Source organism: Heterodontus francisci, chromosome 45 (assembly GCF_036365525.1).
Source record: "Heterodontus francisci isolate sHetFra1 chromosome 45, sHetFra1.hap1, whole genome shotgun sequence".
NCBI classification, from domain to species: domain Eukaryota; kingdom Metazoa; phylum Chordata; class Chondrichthyes; order Heterodontiformes; family Heterodontidae; genus Heterodontus; species Heterodontus francisci.
The window spans coordinates 12,111,435-12,130,286 of record NC_090415.1 but is presented as its reverse complement, the minus strand read 5'-3'; the positions used below and the strand labels follow the sequence as shown (position 1 = coordinate 12,130,286).

Genomic DNA, 18,852 nt, shown 5'->3' with positions numbered 1-18,852 from the left:
GTTCTTTCTTTTGGGCCTCCTTATCTCGAGAGACAATGGATACGCGCCTGGAGGTGGTCAGTGGTTTGTGATGCAGCGCCTGGCATGGCTATAAAGGCCAATTCTGGAGTGACAGGCTCTTCCACAGGTGCTGCAGAGAAATTTGTTTGTTGGGGCTGTTGCACAGTTGGCTCTCCCCTTGCGCCTCTGTCTTTTTTCCTGCCAACTACTAAGTCTCTTCGACTCGCCACAATTTAGCCCTGTCTTTATGGCTGCCCGCCAGCTCTGGCGAATGCTGGCAACTGACTCCCACGACTTGTGATCAATGTCACACGATTTCATGTCGCGTTTGCAGACGTCTTTATAACGGAGACATGGACGGCCGGTGGGTCTGATACCAGTGGCGAGCTCGCTGTACAATGTGTCTTTGGGGATCCTGCCATCTTCCATGCGGCTCACATGGCCAAGCCATCTCAAGCGCCGCTGACTCAGTAGTGTGTATAAGCTGGGGGTGTTGGCCGCTTCAAGGACTTCTGTGTTGGAGATATAGTCCTGCCACCTGATGCCAAGTATTCTCCGAAGGCAGCGAAGATGGAATGAATTGAGACGTCGCTCTTGGCTGGCATACGTTGTCCAGGCCTCGCTGCCGTAGAGCAAGGTACTGAGGACACAGGCCTGATACACTCGGACTTTTGTGTTCCGTGTCAGTGCGCCATTTTCCCACACTCTCTTGGCCAGTCTGGACATAGCAGTGGAAGCCTTACCCATGTGCTTGTTGATTTCTGCATCTAGAGACAGGTTACTGGTGATAGTTGAGCCTAGGTAGGTGAACTCTTGAACCACTTCCAGAGCGTGGTCGCCAATATTGATGGATGGAGCATTTCTGACATCCTGCCCCATGATGTTCGTTTTCTTGAGGCTGATGGTTAGGCCAAATTCATTGCAGGCAGACGCAAACCTGTCGATGAGACTCTGCAGGCATTCTTCAGTGTGAGATGTTAAAGCAGCATCGTCAGCAAAGAGGAGTTCTCTGATGAGGACTTTCCGTACTTTGGACTTCGCTCTTAGACGGGCAAGGTTGAACAACCTGCCCCCTGATCTTGTGTGGAGGAAAATTCCTTCTTCAGAGGATTTGAACGCATGTGAAAGCAGCAGGGAGAAGAAAACATGGCTTCGCCATCAGAAACTCCTTGCTCAGCATGATAGAGCCTCCCTCAAATGGCTCGGAACGCATACTGTCCATCCGACTGCTCACCACCTCTGGTCCAGTACACCTACTCAGCATCTATGCTCCAACACTCTGCTCCGCACCTGAAGCTAAAGACCAGTTCTATGAACAACTCCATAACATCATTAGCAGCATCCCCAACACCGAACACCTATTCCTGCTGGGGGACTTTAATGCCAGGGTTGGGGCCGACCATGACTCATGGCCCTCCTGCCTTGGGCGCTATGGCGTTGGAAGGATGAATGAGAACGGGCAGAGACTGCTTGAGTTGTGTACCTATCATAACCTCTGCATCACCAACTCGTTCTTTCACACTAAACCCTGTCACCAGGTTTCATGGAGGCACCCAAGATCACGTCGTTGGCACCAGCTAGACCTCATTGTCACAAGGCGAGCCGCCTTAAACAGTGTTCAAATCACACGCAGCTTCCACAGTGCGGACTGCGACACCGACCACTCCCTGGTGTGCAGCAAGGTTAGACTCAGACCAAAGAAGTTGCATCATTCCAAGCAGAAGGGCCACCCGCGCATCAACACGAGCAGAATTTCTCACCCACAGCTGTTACAAAAATTTCTAAATTCACTTGTAACAGCCCTTCAAAACACTCCCACAGGGGATGCTGAGACCAAGTGGGCCCACATCAGAGACGCCATCTATGAGTCAGCTTTGACCACCTACGGCAAAAGTGCGAAGAGAAATGCAGACTGGTTTCAATCTCATAATGAAGAGCTGGAACCTGTCATAGCCGCTAAGCGCATTGCACTTTTGAACTACAAGAAAGCCCCGAGCGATTTAACATCCGCAGCACTTAAAGCAGCCAGAAGTACTGCACAAAGAACAGCTAGGCGTTGCGCAAACGACTACTGGCAACACCTTTGCAGTCATATTCAGCTGGCCTCAGACACCGGAAACATCAGAGGAATGTATGATGGCATGAAGAGAGCTCTTGGGCCAACCATCAAGAAGATCACCCCCCTCAAATCTAAATCGGGGGACATAATCACTGACCAACGCAAACAAATGGACCGCTGGGTTGAGCACTACCTAGAACTGTACTCCAGGGAGAATGCTGTCACTGAGACTGCCCTCAATGCAGCCCAGCCTCTACCAGTCATGGATGAGCTGGACATACAGCCAACCAAATCAGAACTCAGTGATGCCATTGATTCTCTAGCCAGCGGAAAAGCCCCTGGGAAGGACAGCATTACCCCTGAAATAATCAAGAGTGCCAAGCCTGCTATACTCTCAGCACTACATGAACTGCTATGCCTGTGCTGGGACGAGGGAGCAGTACCCCAGGACATGCGCGATGCCAACATCATCACCCTCTATAAAAACAAAGGTGACCGCGGTGACTGCAACAACTACCGTGGAATCTCCCTGCTCAGCATAGTGGGGAAAGTCTTTGCTCGAGTCGCTCTGAACAGGCTCCAGAAGCTGGCCGAGCGCGTCTACCCTGAGGCACAGTGTGGCTTTCGTGCAGAGAGATCGACTATTGACATGCTGTTCTCCCTTCGTCAGATACAGGAGAAATGCCGTGAACAACAGATGCCCCTCTACATTGCTTTCATTGATCTCACCAAAGCCTTTGACCTCGTCAGCAGACGTGGTCTCTTCAGACTACTAGAAAAGATCGGATGTCCACCAAAGCTACTAAGTATCATCACCTCATTCCATGACAATATGAAAGGTACAATTCAACATGGTGGCTCCTCATCAGAGCCCTTTCCTATCTGAATAGTGATAGATAGGGAAAGGGGGAGGTGCAACGAGACCTGGGTGTCCTTGTACATCAGTCGCTGAAAGCAAGCATTCAGGTGCAGCAAGCAATTAGGAAGGAAAATGGTATGTTGGCCTTCGTTGCAAGAGGATTTGAGGGCAGGAGCACAGATGTCTTACTGCAGTTATACAAGGCCTTGGTGAGACTCATCTGGAGTATTTAGAGTCAAAGAGTGATCCAGCACTGAACAAGGCCCTTTGGGCAACCGAGTCTGTGCTGACTAACAACCACCCATTTTTAGACTAATCCTAAATTAACCCCATCCGACCAACAACCACCTATTTATACTAATCCTACATTAATCCCATATTCCCTACCTCTACCCACCTTCCCTACCACCAACCTATACTAGGGGCAATTTACAATGGGCAATTTACCTATCAACCTGCAAGTCTTTGGCTGTGGGAGAAAATCAGATCGCCCGGCGGAAACCCACATGGTCACAGGAAGAACTTGCAAACTCCGCACAGGCAGTCCCCAGAACCAAACCCATGTCGCTGGAGCTGTGAGGCTGTGGTGCTAACCACTGTGCCACCGTATTGTGTGTAGTTTTGGTCTATTTATCTTAGGAATTTTGTTCTCGCCTTGGTTCCTGGGATGGCAGGGTTGATGTATGAGGAGAGATTGGGTCAAGTAGGCCTACATTTACTTTGGTTTAGAAGAATGAGAGGGGATCTCACAGAAACCAATAAAATTCTAACAGGATTCATGCTGAATGCAGGGAGGATGTTCCCGATGGCTGGGGAGTCCAGAACCAGGGCTCACAGTCTCAGGATACGGGGTATAGAACAGTACAGCACAGTGGCGCAGTGGTTAGCACCGCAGCCTCACAGCTCCAGCGACCCGGGTTCAATTCTGGGTACTGCCTGTGTGGAGTTTGCAAGTTCTCCCTGTGTCTGCGTGGGTTTCCTCCGGGTGCTCTGGTTTCCTCCCACATGCCAAAGACTTGCAGGTTGATCGGTTAATTGGCCATTATAAATTGCCCCTAGTATAGGGAGGTGGTAGGGAAATATAGGGACAGGTGGGGATGTGGTAGGAATATGGGATTCGTGTAGGATTAGTATAAATGGGTGGTTGATGGTCGGCACAGTCTCCGTGGGCCGAAGGGCCTGTTTCAGTGCTGTATCTCTGAACTAAACTAAACAGTACAGGCCCTTCGGCCCACGATGTTGTGCCGAACCTTTAACCTACTCTAAGATCAAACTACCTGCATACCCTTCTTTCTACTATCATCCATGTACCTATCCAAGAGTCGCTTAAATGTTCCTAATGTATCTGCTTCTACTCCCAGCACTGGCAGTGCATTCCACGCACCCACCAATCTCTGTGTAAAGACCCGACCTCTGACATCTCCCCGAAACCTTCCTCCAATCACCTTAAAATTGTGCCCCCTAGTGATAGCCTTTTCCACCCTGGGAAAAAGTCTCTGGCTATCCACTCTATCTATACCTCTCATCATCTTGTACCCCTCTATCAAGTCACCTCTCATCCTTCTTTGCTCCAATGAGAAAAGCCCTAGCTCCCTCAACCTTTCTTCGTAAGACATGCCCTCCAGTCCAGGCAGCATCCTGGTAAATCTCTTCTGCACCCTCTCTAAAGCTTCCACATCCTTCCTATAATGAGGCGATCAGAACTGAACACAATATTCCAAGTGTGGTCTAACCAGGGCTTTATAGAGCTGCAGCATAACCTCGCGGCTCTTAAAACTCAATCCCCCAGTTAATGAAAGCCAACACACCATACGCCTTTTAACAACCCTTGTCAACTTGGGTGGCAACTTGGAGCGATCTATGGACATGGACCCCAAGATCCCTCTGTTCCTCCACACTACCAAGAATCCTGTCTTTAAGCCTGTATTCTGCATTCAAATTCGACCTTCCAAAATGAATCACTTCACACTTTTCCAGGTTGAACTCCATCTGCCACTTCTCAGCCCAGCTCTGCATCCTGTCAATGTCCCATTGCAACCTGCAACAGCTTTCCACACTATCCACAACTCCAGCAATCTTCGTGTCATCGGCAAACTTGCTAACCCAGCCTTCCACTTCCTCATCCAAGTCATTTATAAAAATCACAAAGAGCAGAGGTCCCAGAACAGATCCCTGCGGAACACCACTGGTCACCGAGCTCCATGCTGAATACTTTCCATCTACTACCACCCTCTGTCTTCTATGGGCCAGCCAAAAACCAGAATAGATCAATAAATCAAATGGCAGATACAGCATGAATCCCAACTTCCCATTGCAGTGACTGACATGCACAGAGTAAAACTATCATCTATTTAGCAGAAATTCACAAGCACCCTTCAAATGTACACTCACAGAGTAGAAACTGTCAGTTCAAGGCAGAAGCAGATTCACACAGAACAAGATGAAAGATACAATGTGAACCTCATACTTAAATACCAGAAGCTGATGGGTATACCGTAAAACTTGCAATAGGATACCAGACACAGACAGATAGATAAAAGATAATATCACATAGCAGAATCTGACAAGTGCAGAGTAAACTGTATAGTAGCATATCAGAGAATGACCGTAAAAGTGTAAATCAAGCACTACCATAAACCAACATGTACAGAATAATGACCATCCTCACAAGAGTGATTCTGATAGATACAGGGGAAATGTTACACTCACCATACATGCATAGAAACAGAATACAACATATACACATAAAGTTACTGAGGTACATAGCAAAATCCACATTGAGAAACAGACAGGGAAAGTAAAACACATACTCACAAATCATGCACAGACAAAAGCCACATTCACATTACAGAGACTGGCAGATGCAGAGTAAAACCCACAATCAATTACCACAAACAAAATGTTACAGAATAAAACAGATATTTGCATTGCAGTAACTGACAACATGCTAGGTAAAATCCACATTTGCATATCAGAAACCAAAGGTTAAAGATTAATTCCACATTCATTTGCCAGAATATACGATGTACAGTGGAAATAAAAACAGAAAATGCTGGAAATAATCTGCAAATCTGGCAGCACCTGTAGAGAGAGAAAGTGAGTTAACATTTCAGGTCAATGACCTTCGATCAGAACAGACCTTTCTGATGAAAGACCATTGACCAGAATGGTTATCTCTGTTTCTGTCTCCACAGATGCTGGCAGGCCTGCTGAGTATCTGTGGAGAATGACTGCAGAATTCTGAGGTGCAGAGGGATCCAGGTGTTCTTGTGCTTGAGTCATAAAACGTTAGTATGCAGGTATGGCAAATCACAAAGGCAATTGGAAAGTTATCCTTTATTCCAACAGGAATTGAAAATTAATCTAAGGATGTTATGCTTCAGTTATACGGGGCTTTGGTGAGACCACAGCTCGAATACTGTGTGCAGTTTTGGTCTCCATATTTAAGGAAGGAAGTAAATGTGTTGGAGGTGTTTCAGAGGAGGTTTATTAGATTGATACCTGGAATGAGTGGATGTCTTATGAGGAAAGGTTGGACAGACTGGGTTAGTTTTCACTGGAGTTTAGAAGAGTGAGGGGAGACTTGATTGTAATGTATAAGATCCTGAATGGTCTTGACAAGGTGGATGGGGAAAGGATGTTTCCTCTTGTGGATGAGTTCAGAAATCGGGGGCACTGCTTTAAAAGTATGGGTCACACTTTTAGGACCGAGATGAGGAGATTTTGTTTCCCTCTGAGGTTTGTGAGACTTTGGAATTCAGTGCTTTAGAAGGTGGTGGAGGCGGTGTCAATGAATATATTATTTTTCAGTCAGGTCTTGATTGATTCTTGTTAGGCAAGGGAATCAAAGATTATTGGGAGGAGATATGAGTGTGGAATTCAAGTCAGAAACAGATCAGCCATGATTTAATGTAAGAAGCAGGAGGTTTAGAGTGGATTTGAGGATTGTTTTTTTTTCATTTTCACCCAGATGGTGGTTGGAATCTGGAACACATTACCTGAAAGGGGTGGTAGAGGCAGGACCCCACACAACATTTAAGAAGTATTTAGATATACATTTGAAAGGCCATAGCATACAAGGCTATGGGCCAAGTGCTGGAAAATGGGATTAGAATAGATCACTGATTGTGCCTGTGCCGGCCATCAATGTGTCTAAGGGCCTGTTTCTGTGCTGTATAACTCTATGACTCTATCTCTCGATGACAAATACAAAGTAAAACCAACATTCACATCGCAGAACTTGGCAGATTGAAAGCAACCCACCATACAGTTCAGCAGAAACTGACAGAACAGAAAGAACACATAATCACATACCATAAATTGGCATAGAGAATAAAATTCACATGCCCGTACCAGAAATTAACTTGTCCAGATGAAAATCCATAATCATACAGCAGAGAGTGAGCTGTACTATTAAACCCAGCTTCTGACACTTGAGGCTAACATGCACAGAGTAAAAACAATGCTCATGTCTCATACCAGAAACGGCCAGCCGTAGATCACAACCCACACTCACATATCAGAACGGGCAGGTACAGTGAAAAATATCTCTTAATGAACCACTGACAGGGACGTGATACAGACCACATTCATTCATCAGAAACTTACAGATACAGATAATAAACAGTACTTACATACAACAGATTGAAAGGAACAGGTTAAAACCCATCCTTATATGAAGACGTCTGATGGGTACAGAACACAGGTGAGGCCTCCAAACCAGAGACTGACATGTAGAGTGAAAACAATGCTGATGTGTCATCAATTAACATGTGCTGTGTAAAGCTACACAAAAATGTCACTTACTAACAGATACAGAGACAAAATCAAACAACCTTTCATACCAGAAACTGACAGGTGCAGATTAAAATCCAAATTCACAATTCAGAAATTGACAGATAAAGAGAAATGCCCAGACTCCAAAAGCAGAGATTAACAGATACATAACAAAACCCACACTCACTCAGCAGAAGCTCATAGGTACAGAACAAAACCCATAATCACCCACTTAGAAACTGAATGTTCCAGGGAAAGAAAAAACAGAATCACCTATTGAAGATTGAAATTACTGAATTAAATCACAAAATCATTGACCAATACGGAGTAAAAGCCACAGTTAAATATCACATACTGACAGGCACAGAATGAAACCCACATTCACATGTCCTGCAGGGAAAGACAAACATGACACGACCCAGAATGTCCATGCATTTCCTCCTGCCATATTCCGTATATATGACCAAATCGATTATTTTGTTAACAACTCAAAAACATCATCGCTGCCAGTGTTATCATATTATATTTGATCAACTCTTTCCACTCCACAACCCTCCATATTTTTTCAGACCTGTCTTGCTGAATATTTGTAGCCAGTAATAATAAGTTCCCATGCCTCGCCTAGTTTCAGCCAGAATTATGTAATTGCCACTATATAAATCTTTCATGTGGTTACTTGTGGCTGCAGCTGACCAAACTTATTTGGCACGCAACATAGATTTAAAGACTTGCACTTCAATGCTTGCATTTGCCCATGTCTGACCCCAACTATACTGGACGGTTCCGTCCTGGTGATGGAGGGAAGTGCAGCAGGGCGGTACATCCTGATAAGGAATGGAAGTGTCGAGAAATTATATGTACAGAGTGAAAAAATAGATGTGTTCATACCAGCAAAATGGAAATGTTTGAAGAGACAGAGGGACTCAGAAAGTCATGGTTAAGTTCGGGCAAAGGGGGTTGGACGATCTGACTGCTGCGTCAGTTTGTGGCTGTGATAGGCATGAAGTGTGATTGATTAATTTAGATATCCAATCAGACAGATTTAGCTTTTAGTTTTAGTTTTAGAGATGCAGCACTGAAGCAGGCCCACCGAGTCTGTGCCGACCATCAACCACCCATTTATCCTAACTCGACACGAATTCCATATTCCTACCTGTCCCTATATTTCCCGACCACCTACCTATACTAGGGGCAATTTTATCATGGGCAATTAACCTATAAACCAGCAAGTCTTTGGCATGTGGGAGGAAACCGGAGCACCCGGAGCAAACCCACGCAGACACAAGGAGAACTTGCAAACTCCACACAGGCAGCACCCAGAATTGAACCCCGGTCGCTGGAGCTGTGAGGCTGCGGTGCGAACCGCTGCGCCACTCAACATCAGGCAGTGACATCATTGTAAACCAGCCAATCATGAACATGGTCATCTCCCATCCTTCATTTGCATAGGGTTCTGGGGATGTCTATAAAATTCAAGCTCCGAGCGAAATTTCGGTTATTCTGCGTCTGAAGTTGATCGTGATCATGGTTGACGAGAAGAAAACTGCAGCACCTTCCAAGAAGGGCGCCAAGAAAACTCAGAAGAAGGCGCCAACGAAGGGCAGCAAGAAACGTAGAAGATCCAGGAGAGAAAGTTACTCCATCTACGTGTACAAAGTGATGAAGCAGGTTCACCCTGACACCGGCATCTCCTCCAAGGCCATGAGTATCATGAATTCGTTTGTGAATGATATTTTCGAGCGAATCGCGGGTGAGGCTTCCCGCCTGGCCCATTACAACAAACGCAGCACCATCAGCTCCCGGGAGATCCAGACCGCCGTGCGCCTGCTGCTGCCCGGGGAGCTGGCCAAACACGCCGTGTCGGAAGGTACAAAGGCGGTCACCAAGTACACCAGCTCCAAGTAAATCGCCACCATGGACTGAAAAACACAATATACAAAAAAGGCTCTTTTAAGAGCCACCCACAATTTCTCTGAAATAGCTACAACATCATAATTATCGATTTCTTTTTATGTTAATACGAATACTCTGCAAATTTTTGATGGCGGTTGTATTCTCTGTTTAAATCCGGTCAGGTTAATGCAGATTCATTTTGGCCCCTTTGCTATATTTCGAAAATGAAAGCTGATTTAACGCATGATTTAAAGATGTTCTCAGTTACTTGGTTGCCGTGTTAAAGTTTGGCTATCTTTATGAATAAGTACATTGTTAAGAAACCCCGTTGGTTTAGGCACCCTCAGTCTCTAACCCGTGACACTGAAAATCTATACTCCGCTTTTGTCTCCCACGAAAAGGGATCAATCTAGAATCAGTGATACAGTATAATTACGAAGATTGACCTGAAATGTGTCCGGTTACAAAATGCTGTGAATGAGTCTTTCAGCCGCTGGTTAGACTGTATCATGAAAAAGAATAAAGCAGAATACATGGCGGATTACAAAAGCGAATCTGGGACAAAATGTGGAATTAAAAAATGAACACGTTTTTGCAATGTTTTCTGTAAAACAATATAACCTATAAATGTGATATTCTATATTGAAGCCGCCCCTTGTTTTACAAATATATTGGCGGGCTTTTCAAATGTGAAATATCGTTGGGAGCCTGACCATTTCGCGCTCTTATTTTCCGCTCTCAACTCACTGTCTTCTTGTGATTGGTGAATTGAGCAGCTCTCTGATTGGTTACATGTACAGCACAATGACACCGAGTGCTGACTGACCAATCAGCAGTGTCCCCAACACCATTCCTCCAGAAGGTACAAGGAGGAGGAATGTGGGCGGATCTCAGCATTCTTCGTGAAAGTGTTTGTGAGATTGTGGCAATGTCTGGAAGAGGGAAGACCGGTGGTAAATCTCGGGCCAAGGCCAAGTCTCGCTCCACCCGAGCTGGATTGCAGTTCCCGGTCGGCCGTGTTCACCGCCACCTCAGAAAGGGGAACTATGCTGAGCGGGTGGGTGCCGGAGCCCCGGTCTATCTGGCTGCTGTGCTCGAGTATCTGACAGCTGAAATCCTCGAGCTGGCCGGCAACGCGGCCCGGGACAACAAGAAGAGCCGCATCATCCCCAGACACCTGCAGCTGGCCGTCCGCAACGACGAGGAGCTGAACAAGCTGTTGGGAGGGGTGACCATCGCTCAGGGCGGGGTGCTGCCTAATATCCAGGCCGTGCTGCTGCCCAAGAAAACCAGCGCTCCGAGCACGAAGGGCAAGTGAAGCGGCCGGACTTGAATCTGTGAACCCAAAGGCTCTTTTCAGAGCCACCCACTTTATCTGTGAAAGGGCTGGTTACTGTCTGAAAGACTGTAATATTATACTGTTATCATTGTTTTGTGTTGGAATGAAGTGTACTGGATTTTGGCATTTAGTTGCTCATCAGATGAAATACATTCTAATTCCCTCAGACCCTATTGGAAAGGCACTTTTACCATTCTACCCTTTATGTACCACAAACATTTGTTCAGTCCTAAAACGATCGCCGGTCTATTAAAATGCGCTGTGCACATTGGTATCGCTACTCTCGATCTTACAACTGACACGTCATGAAATCTCCAGCTGCCGGATGCAGACAAAAGTATTTGTGTTTCCCGGCTTTGAGTAAATAAGTGGTCAAAACCTTGAGACGTTTATGTGCTGGAATGAACAAGAGATCACAACTCTTTCTTTTGTCGATTTGGTGGCTCTTAAAAGAGCCGTTGTGGTATTTGATGCCGAACTCAGTTCCGGGCAGGGTCAGTTTAGGCTCGCTCCCCGCGGATGCGGCGTGCCAGCTGGATGTCTTTGGGCATGATGGTGACTCGCTTGGCGTGGATGGCGCACAGGTTGGTGTCCTCAAAGAGCCCCACCAGGTAAGCCTCGCTGGCCTCCTGCAGGGCCATGACGGCAGAGCTCTGGAAGCGCAAGTCTGTCTTGAAGTCCTGTGCGATCTCCCGCACCAGGCGCTGGAAGGGCAGTTTGCGGATGAGCAGCTCGGTGGATTTCTGGTAGCGGCGGATCTCCCTCAGAGCCACAGTGCCGGGTCTATAACGGTGAGGCTTCTTCACTCCGCCCGTGGCTGGAGCGCTCTTGCGGGCCGCTTTGGTAGCCAGCTGCTTGCGGGGAGCTTTCCCTCCGGTCGATTTGCGCGCTGTCTGCTTGGTTCTGGCCATTATCTACGGAGACCTTGCACAATGTCGCGTTTAATGCTGAAGCTGCTCAGGAACTGCCTATTTAAGACAGTCGAAGGACCGTCCTAATGTTGTGATTGGATGAAGCCCCGTCCATCATCCAATTTGAAACGATTGATAAGGGCGGTGGGAATTGCTGCTCCCTGATTGGTTGAACTGCAACTGAAATTTCATCAAATTCAAAAAGCCCGCCAATTTCAAATTAGCAAACTACTCAAAGATTAAATAAAACCTAATTCGGCGGGAACAATTATAAAATCTCATTGCTTGGAGCTTCATCTTTCGGCCCTCGATTCCACCTCCGTTTCTTCCAATACGGTTTGAATTGGGGTTCATTCCTTGTTCGGTCTCAGGCGGGAATAAAGGTCCGGTCATTGCTTACTCTAACGGGAATAAATCGACCATCTTCACCGGCAGTTCAGGTCGTCAATGGACTTTATCAAATGCAACCGTTTAATTCATGACGCGATAACTAAACATAGAGTCATGGATTTAAGCAGCACAGAAACAGGCCCTTCGGCCCACCGAGTCTGTGCCGACCAACAACCACCCATTTATACTAATCCGACATTAATCCCATATTCCCTCCGGCATCCCCACCATTCTCCTCCCATTTACCTACACTAGGGGCAATTTACCTATAAACCTGCAAGTATTTCTTCAAGCATCTAACTATTCTAATCCCATTTTCCAGCACTTGACCCGTATTCTTGTATGCTATGGCGTTTCAAGTGCTCATCTAAATACCTCTTAAATGTTGTGAGGGTTCCTGCCTCTGCCACCTATTCAGGCAGTGTGTTCCAGATTCCAACCACATGATGAGTGTTTTTTCCCCCCTCACATCTCCATTAAACCTCCTGCCCCTGACCGACTGATCGATCCGTTCGCTGAGGGAAAACAAAAAGTTTCCTCCTGTCTAACCTATCAATGACCTTCATAATTTTGGATACCTCAATCATGTCCCCCCTCAGCCTTCTCTTTTCTGAAAATAATTGAAAGTTTATGGCACAGAAAGAAGCCACTTGGACCATCGTGTCTGTGCCAGCCGGAAAGCTCTCCACCCATTCTAATCCCACCTGCCAGCATTTGGTCTGTAACCCTGTAGAATATGCACTTGAGGTGCATATCCAGACTTCTTTTGAATGATTTGAAGATTTCTGCCTCAACTACCCTTTCAGGCATTGAGTTCCAGACCCCCACCATCCTCTAGATGAGAGGGAAAAAAAACCTTGTCCTCATCTTCCCTCTAATAATTCTACCAAACGCTTTAAGTCTTTGATCCCTAGTCAGTGACCTCTGTATGAAGGTAAATTGGCCCTTCACCTACACTCTATCCAGGCCTCTCAAAATGTTATCCAATTCAATCAGATCTCTCCTCAGCATTCTCTGTGCCACAGAGAACAACCACGGACCATTCAATCTTTCCTCAGAGCTGCATTTTTTCCAGTCCCGGCAACATCCGGTTGAAATGCAACTGAAATTGAATCAATTTCAAAAAGCCCGCCATTTTCAAATTAGTAAACGACGCAAAGATGAAAGAAAACCTAATTTGGCGGGAACGATTATAAAATCTCAGTGCTTTTAGCGTCATTTTTTTCCGCCCTAGATCCCCCTCTGTGTCTTCCAACACGGTTTGAATAGGGATTCATTGCCTGTTCGGTCTCTGGCGGGAATAAAGCTCCGGCCATTTCTTACTCTAACGGCAGTAAATCCTTTTCGACATCTTTACCGGCAGTTCAGGTCGGCAATGGACATTATCAAATGTAATCTTTTAATTCATGACGCGGTTATTAAACATGGAACAGAAGAAGACAGTGAAAAAATGTGCGAGACGTAAAGTGACTATAAGAGAATGCAAAACTGATCTGATAAAGTCCACATAACATTGGATGAGCGACAACAATTTCACATCCCAAGACATACCCGCTGCAATTTCAAGGTCACTTATCTCTATATGAGGTTGTGGGTGGCTCTTAAAAGAGCCTTTTGTTTTTGGTGGACAAGGTCGATTTGTTTAGCCGCCGAATCCATAGAGAGTGCGGCCCTGGCGTTTCAGAGCGTACACCACATCCATGGCGGTGACCGTCTTGCGCTTGGCGTGCTCAGTGTAGGTGACCGCATCTCTGATCACATTCTCCAGGAAAACCTTCAGCACCCCGCGGGTCTCCTCATAGATCAAACCCGAGATGCGCTTCACTCCGCCACGGCGAGCCAGGCGGCGAATTGCTGGCTTGGTGATGCCCTGGATGTTATCACGAAGCACTTTGCGGTGACGCTTTGCTCCGCCTTTGCCCAGTCCTTTGCCTCCTTTACCTCTTCCTGTCATGACGCTTCTTCAGACAAACCAATTCTGAATGAGAAACGAGCAGCTTCTGCTGCCTTTTTATGCAGCCTGCCCCGACCTGACTGAGAAAGAGTCAGAGAGCCAGAGGCGGGTCTGGAGGAAACTGAGTGACAGACAGAGCAGAGAAATGTCTTTGATCCTCTCGCTCCGCCTCCCACTTGCTCGAACCGCCAATTCAAAAAAAAACAGTTCTCGACATTGGAGCTCAGCATAAAACATGGAGATTCGGCATTGATAGTCACAGATAACAGAAATTAGCGCTTTAAATAAGGATCTGTTACAATTAAAAGTTCGTAATACACCCGCCTAAGTGCAGTGCTTCCGATCACAAGTCAACCTGTTTCGGCACACCTCTCCTCCCAGACGGATTGAGCAGTTTACTGAAACCGAACCCCAGCTGAATTATAGAAAATCACGTATTGGAGTTTGAGATGTGACGCGGGGTATCTCGCCCGTGTTACTGTGTTTCAGGCTGTCGCCCTGAAACGAGCATGAACTGAGACTTCACCGAACATATACCCGGGTACAGTGAGGCCCGGACATCCCTGATTTGTTGCAGAGAGTGAGGAATGGCTGGGTTGAGAGTCACCAGGGAACTTGGATTTAATTCAAATCATTTCTAGGTGAAATGTACGCACGACTGCGGGACAGGCTCATTTGATCGGGGATCAGCTCTTTCCTGAGAGACGTGGGTGGCTCTGAAAAGAGCCTTTGGGTTCAGATGTCTACAAGTTTCCCGTGCTGTTTCACTTCTTTCCAGGGGCTGCTTTCTGAGCCTTTACTGCTTTCGGCTTCTTCCCGCCCCTTGATGATTGGACTTTCTTGGGCGGCTTTCCGCCCGTGGCCCTCTTGGTTTTATTAGCATTCTTCGCTGGAGATTTTTTTGGAAGCGTTGCTTTTTTTACCGCCTTCTTTGGCGTTGCCGTCTTCTTGGTGCTCACTTTCTTGGCTGCCGTCTTCTTGCTGCTCACTTTCTTGGTGACTATTTTCTTCCCTGGGGATTTCTTGGCTGTTTTCTTTGTGATCAGTTTCTTGGCAGCTGTTTTCTTCACTAAAGATCTCTTGGCTGCTCCTGTCTGAATCTTCTTCACCACATTTCCCTTCTTTTCCTGTTTCGCGATTTTGAAGCTGCCGGAGGCCCCCGTGCCCTTCGTCTGCACCAGGAAGCCGTTCGACACAAGCCGCTTGATATTTTGCTTGATTTGGAACTTGCCCTTCTCCACATCGACACCTTTAACAAGCAGAGCCTTCTTTATTGCCTGCAGTGACATCCCACTGCGGACACTGCATTCCGCCACAGTCTTGAGGATCAGCTCGCCCAACTTGGGACCGCCTGACCCCTTCCGGGGAGCCGCCTTCTTCTTCTTCGGAGTCTTGACTGTAGCGGCGGCGGCTGCAGGAGCCGTTTCGGCGGCTGCAGTATCGGTCATGTCCAGGACTCTGCACAAAGTCTCTCTGTCAGTCAGAACTGGGTCAGAAATGAAGCTGGTGGTGGCGGCACTGAGCAATTTAAAGGCAGCGAGCGGACGGGGCGGAGACAACCTGCTGTCAGCTCCCGGCTCCTGCTGCCTCTCTGTGTTTCTCTCTGGTCCTAAACTCTCCAATTCCACTGAAATTCGGGTATTCCAGAGTCCCAGGCGAGATCCTTCCTGTCTCTGACATCAGAATGTTTGCTGTCACAAAGGTTTCACTTGAAGTAAAGACTCCATTTTCGACTGAAACCCGTTTCATTGCTGCACTGATGACTCTCTCAGCCGATCGCTGACATGTTCCATACTTTTCGATTAAAATCTTGAAATCGACAAACAAACAGGGCAGGGACAGGTATATACCGCAGGGCAAGAATTATAGCTGGGGGAAAGGAAATTATGACGCGATTAGGCAAGATTTAGGATGTGTAGGATGGAGAAGGAAACTGCAGGGGATGGGCACAAACGAAATGTGGAGCTTATTCAAGGAGCAGCTAATGCGTGTCCTTGATAAGTATGTACCTGTCAGGCAGGGAGGAAGTTGTCGAGCAAGGGAGCCATGGTTTACTCAAGAAGTTGAAGCGCTTGTCAAGAGGAAGAGGGCGGCTTATGTTAGGATGAGACGTGAAGGCTCAGTTAGGGCGCTTGAGAGTGACAAGCTAGCCAGGAAGGATCTAAAGGGAGGGCTAAGAAGAGCAAGGAGAGGACACGAGAAGTCATTGGCGGATAGGATCAAAGAAAACCCTAAGGCTTTCTATAGGTATATCAGGAATAAACGAATGATAAGAGTTAGAACAGGGCCAATCAAGGATAGTAGTGGGAAGTTGTGTGCGGAATCAGAGGAGATAGGGGAAGCGTTAAATGAATATTTTTCGTCAGTATTTACAGTAGAGAAAGAAAATGTTGCCGAGGAGATTACTGAGATACAGCCTACTACGCTAGATGGGATTGAGATTCACAAGGAGGAGGTGTTAGCAATTTTGGAAAGAGTGAAAATAGATAAGTCCCCTGGGCCAGATGGGATTTATCCTAGGATTCTCTGGGAAGCCAGGGAGGAGATTGCAGAGCCGTTGTTGTTGATCTTTAAGTCGTCATTGTCGACAGGAGTAGTGCCGGAGGACTGGAGGATAGCAAATGTTGTCCCCTTGTTCAAGAAGGGGAGTAGAGACAGCCCTGGTAATTATAGACCTGTGAGCCTTACTTCGGTTGTGGGTAAAATGTTGGAAAAGGTTATAAGAGACAGGATTTATAATCATCTTGAAAAGAATAAGTTCATTTGCGATAGTCAGCACGGTTTTGTGAAAGGTAGGTCGTGCCTCACAAACCTTATTGAGTTTTTCGAGAAGGTGACCAAACAGGTGGATGAGGGTAAAGCCGTGGATGTGGTGTATATGGATTTCAGTAAGGCATTTGATAAGGTTCCCCACGGTAGGCTATTGCAGAAAATACGCAAGTATGGGGTTGAAGGTGATTTAGAGCTTTGGATCAGAAATTGGCTAGCTGAAAGAAGACAGAGGGTGGTGGTTGATGGCAAATGTTCATCCTGGAGTTTAGTTACTAGTGGTGTACCGCAAGGTTCTGTTTTGGGGCCACTGCTGTTTGTCATTTTTATAAACGACCTGGATGAGGGTGTAGAAGGGTGGGTTAGTAAATTTGCGGATGACACGAAGGTCGGTGGAGTTGTGGATAGTGTCGAAGGGTGTTGTAGGGTACAGAGGGACATAGATAGGCTGCAGAGCTGGGCTGAGAGATGGCAAATGGAGTTTAATGCGGAGAAGTGTGAGGTGATTCACTTTGGAAGGAGTAACAGCAATGCAGAGTACTGGGCTAATGGGAAGATTCTTGGTAGTGTAGATGAGCAGAGAGATCTTGGTATCCAGGTACATAAATCCCTGAAAGTTGCTACCCAGGTTAATAGGGCTGTTAAGAAGGCATATGGTGTGTTAGCCTTTATTAGTAGGGGGATCGAGTTTCAGAGCCACGGGGTCATGATGCAGCTGTACAAAACTCTGGTGAGGCCGCACCTGGAGTATTGCGTGCAGTTCTGGTCACCGCATTATAGGAAGGATGTCGAAGCTTTGGAAAGGGTGCAGAGGAGATTTACTAGGATGTTGCCTGGTATGGAAGGAAGGTCTTACGAGGAAAGGCTGAGGGACTTGGGGTTGTTTTCGTTAGAGAGAAGGAGGAGGAGAGGTGACTTAATAGAGACATACAAGATAATCAGAGGGTTAGATAGGGTGGAGAGTGAGAGTCTTTTTCCTCGGATGAGGATGGCAAACAGGAGGGGACATAGCTTTAAGTTGAGGGGTGAAAGATATAGGACAGATGTCAGAGGTAGTTTCTTTACGCAGAGAGTAGTAGGGGCGTGGAACGCCCTGCCTGCAACAGTAGTAGACTCGCCAACTTTAAGGGCATTTAAGTGGTCATTGGATAGACATATGGATGTAAATGGAATAGTGTAGGTCAGATGATCGGCGCAACATCGAGGGCCGAAGGGCCTGTACTGCGCTGTAATATTCTAATTCTAAAAAAAAAACAACACTGAATTCCCACTTTGAGGATTAGAAGGGGAGCAAAGTGCTTCTTTGACTGGAAAATCTTGTTATTTTACACAAAAGGGACTCGGAAATCCGACGATGAGACCAGACCCACAAACACAGTGGCATTAGACTAACGCGCCCGCCCCTTTAATACACTCTCTTCCACAATATTCACATCCACACAATCTCAGGCCGAACTGTTCGCTCAATTTAGCGTTCCCAGGACAGGATTTCCCCTCCGCTCGGCCTGTGCTGCGGATTCACGGTGGGTATTTGTATTTTCTAGACTCAGTAAGTGTTAAACACTCTGAGACTGGCGCTGCGAATGTTGTCTGTTTATTAGGTTCGACGGCAAGAGCAAATCACAGCTTTGAATGTGTTCAAACTACTGTCCGGTTTGATGTTATTGATCGCACACAGAAACATGTTTCCTGACTGTGAAAATACAAATGATCGACTGTCTCTTCCTATAGTCTATCCATATTTTTCCAGGTGTCCCAGACATCCCATTGTCAACAAGGAGAGATGTCCAGTTACAGAATAATCCCACATTCAGACGCTGTGTTTTTTTTTTGTTCCAGGCAGTGACAGGCTGGTTCTCTCCGTCCTTCGATGCAGGACTGAAGACAGATAAATGCCCCGTC

At 46.6% G+C, this 18,852-nt stretch overlaps 3 protein-coding genes across 3 annotated transcripts; 2 read left to right on the top strand and 1 right to left on the bottom strand.

Moving 5' to 3' along the window:
• The first annotated feature begins 6,211 nt into the window (after positions 1 to 6,211).
• LOC137356394 (histone H2B 7-like) lies at positions 6,212 to 9,655 on the top strand. The gene is made up of 2 exons (XM_068022281.1): positions 6,212 to 6,217; positions 9,144 to 9,655. The coding sequence occupies exons 1-2, from the start codon at positions 6,212 to 6,214 to the stop codon at positions 9,597 to 9,599; spliced, it is 462 nt and encodes a 153-aa protein (XP_067878382.1). The 3' UTR covers positions 9,600 to 9,655.
• An 860-nt stretch (positions 9,656 to 10,515) lies between these two features.
• On the top strand, positions 10,516 to 10,905 carry LOC137356319 (histone H2A-like). The gene has a single exon (XM_068022200.1). It carries the CDS (start codon positions 10,516 to 10,518, stop codon positions 10,903 to 10,905), a length of 390 nt encoding a protein of 129 aa, XP_067878301.1.
• A 4,040-nt stretch (positions 10,906 to 14,945) lies between these two features.
• LOC137356393 (histone H1-like) lies at positions 14,946 to 15,629 on the bottom strand. The gene has a single exon (XM_068022280.1). The coding sequence runs from the start codon at positions 15,627 to 15,629 to the stop codon at positions 14,946 to 14,948; it is 684 nt and encodes a 227-aa protein (XP_067878381.1).
• Positions 15,630 to 18,852: the final 3,223 nt, after the last annotated feature.

Bases quoted from the DNA above. Each gene is read 5' to 3' on its own strand.
- LOC137356319 (XM_068022200.1), top strand. From the start codon at position 10,516: ATGTCTGGAAGAGGGAAGACCGGTGGTAAATCTCGGGCCAAGGCCAAG.
- LOC137356393 (XM_068022280.1), bottom strand. From the start codon at position 15,629: ATGACCGATACTGCAGCCGCCGAAACGGCTCCTGCAGCCGCCGCCGCT.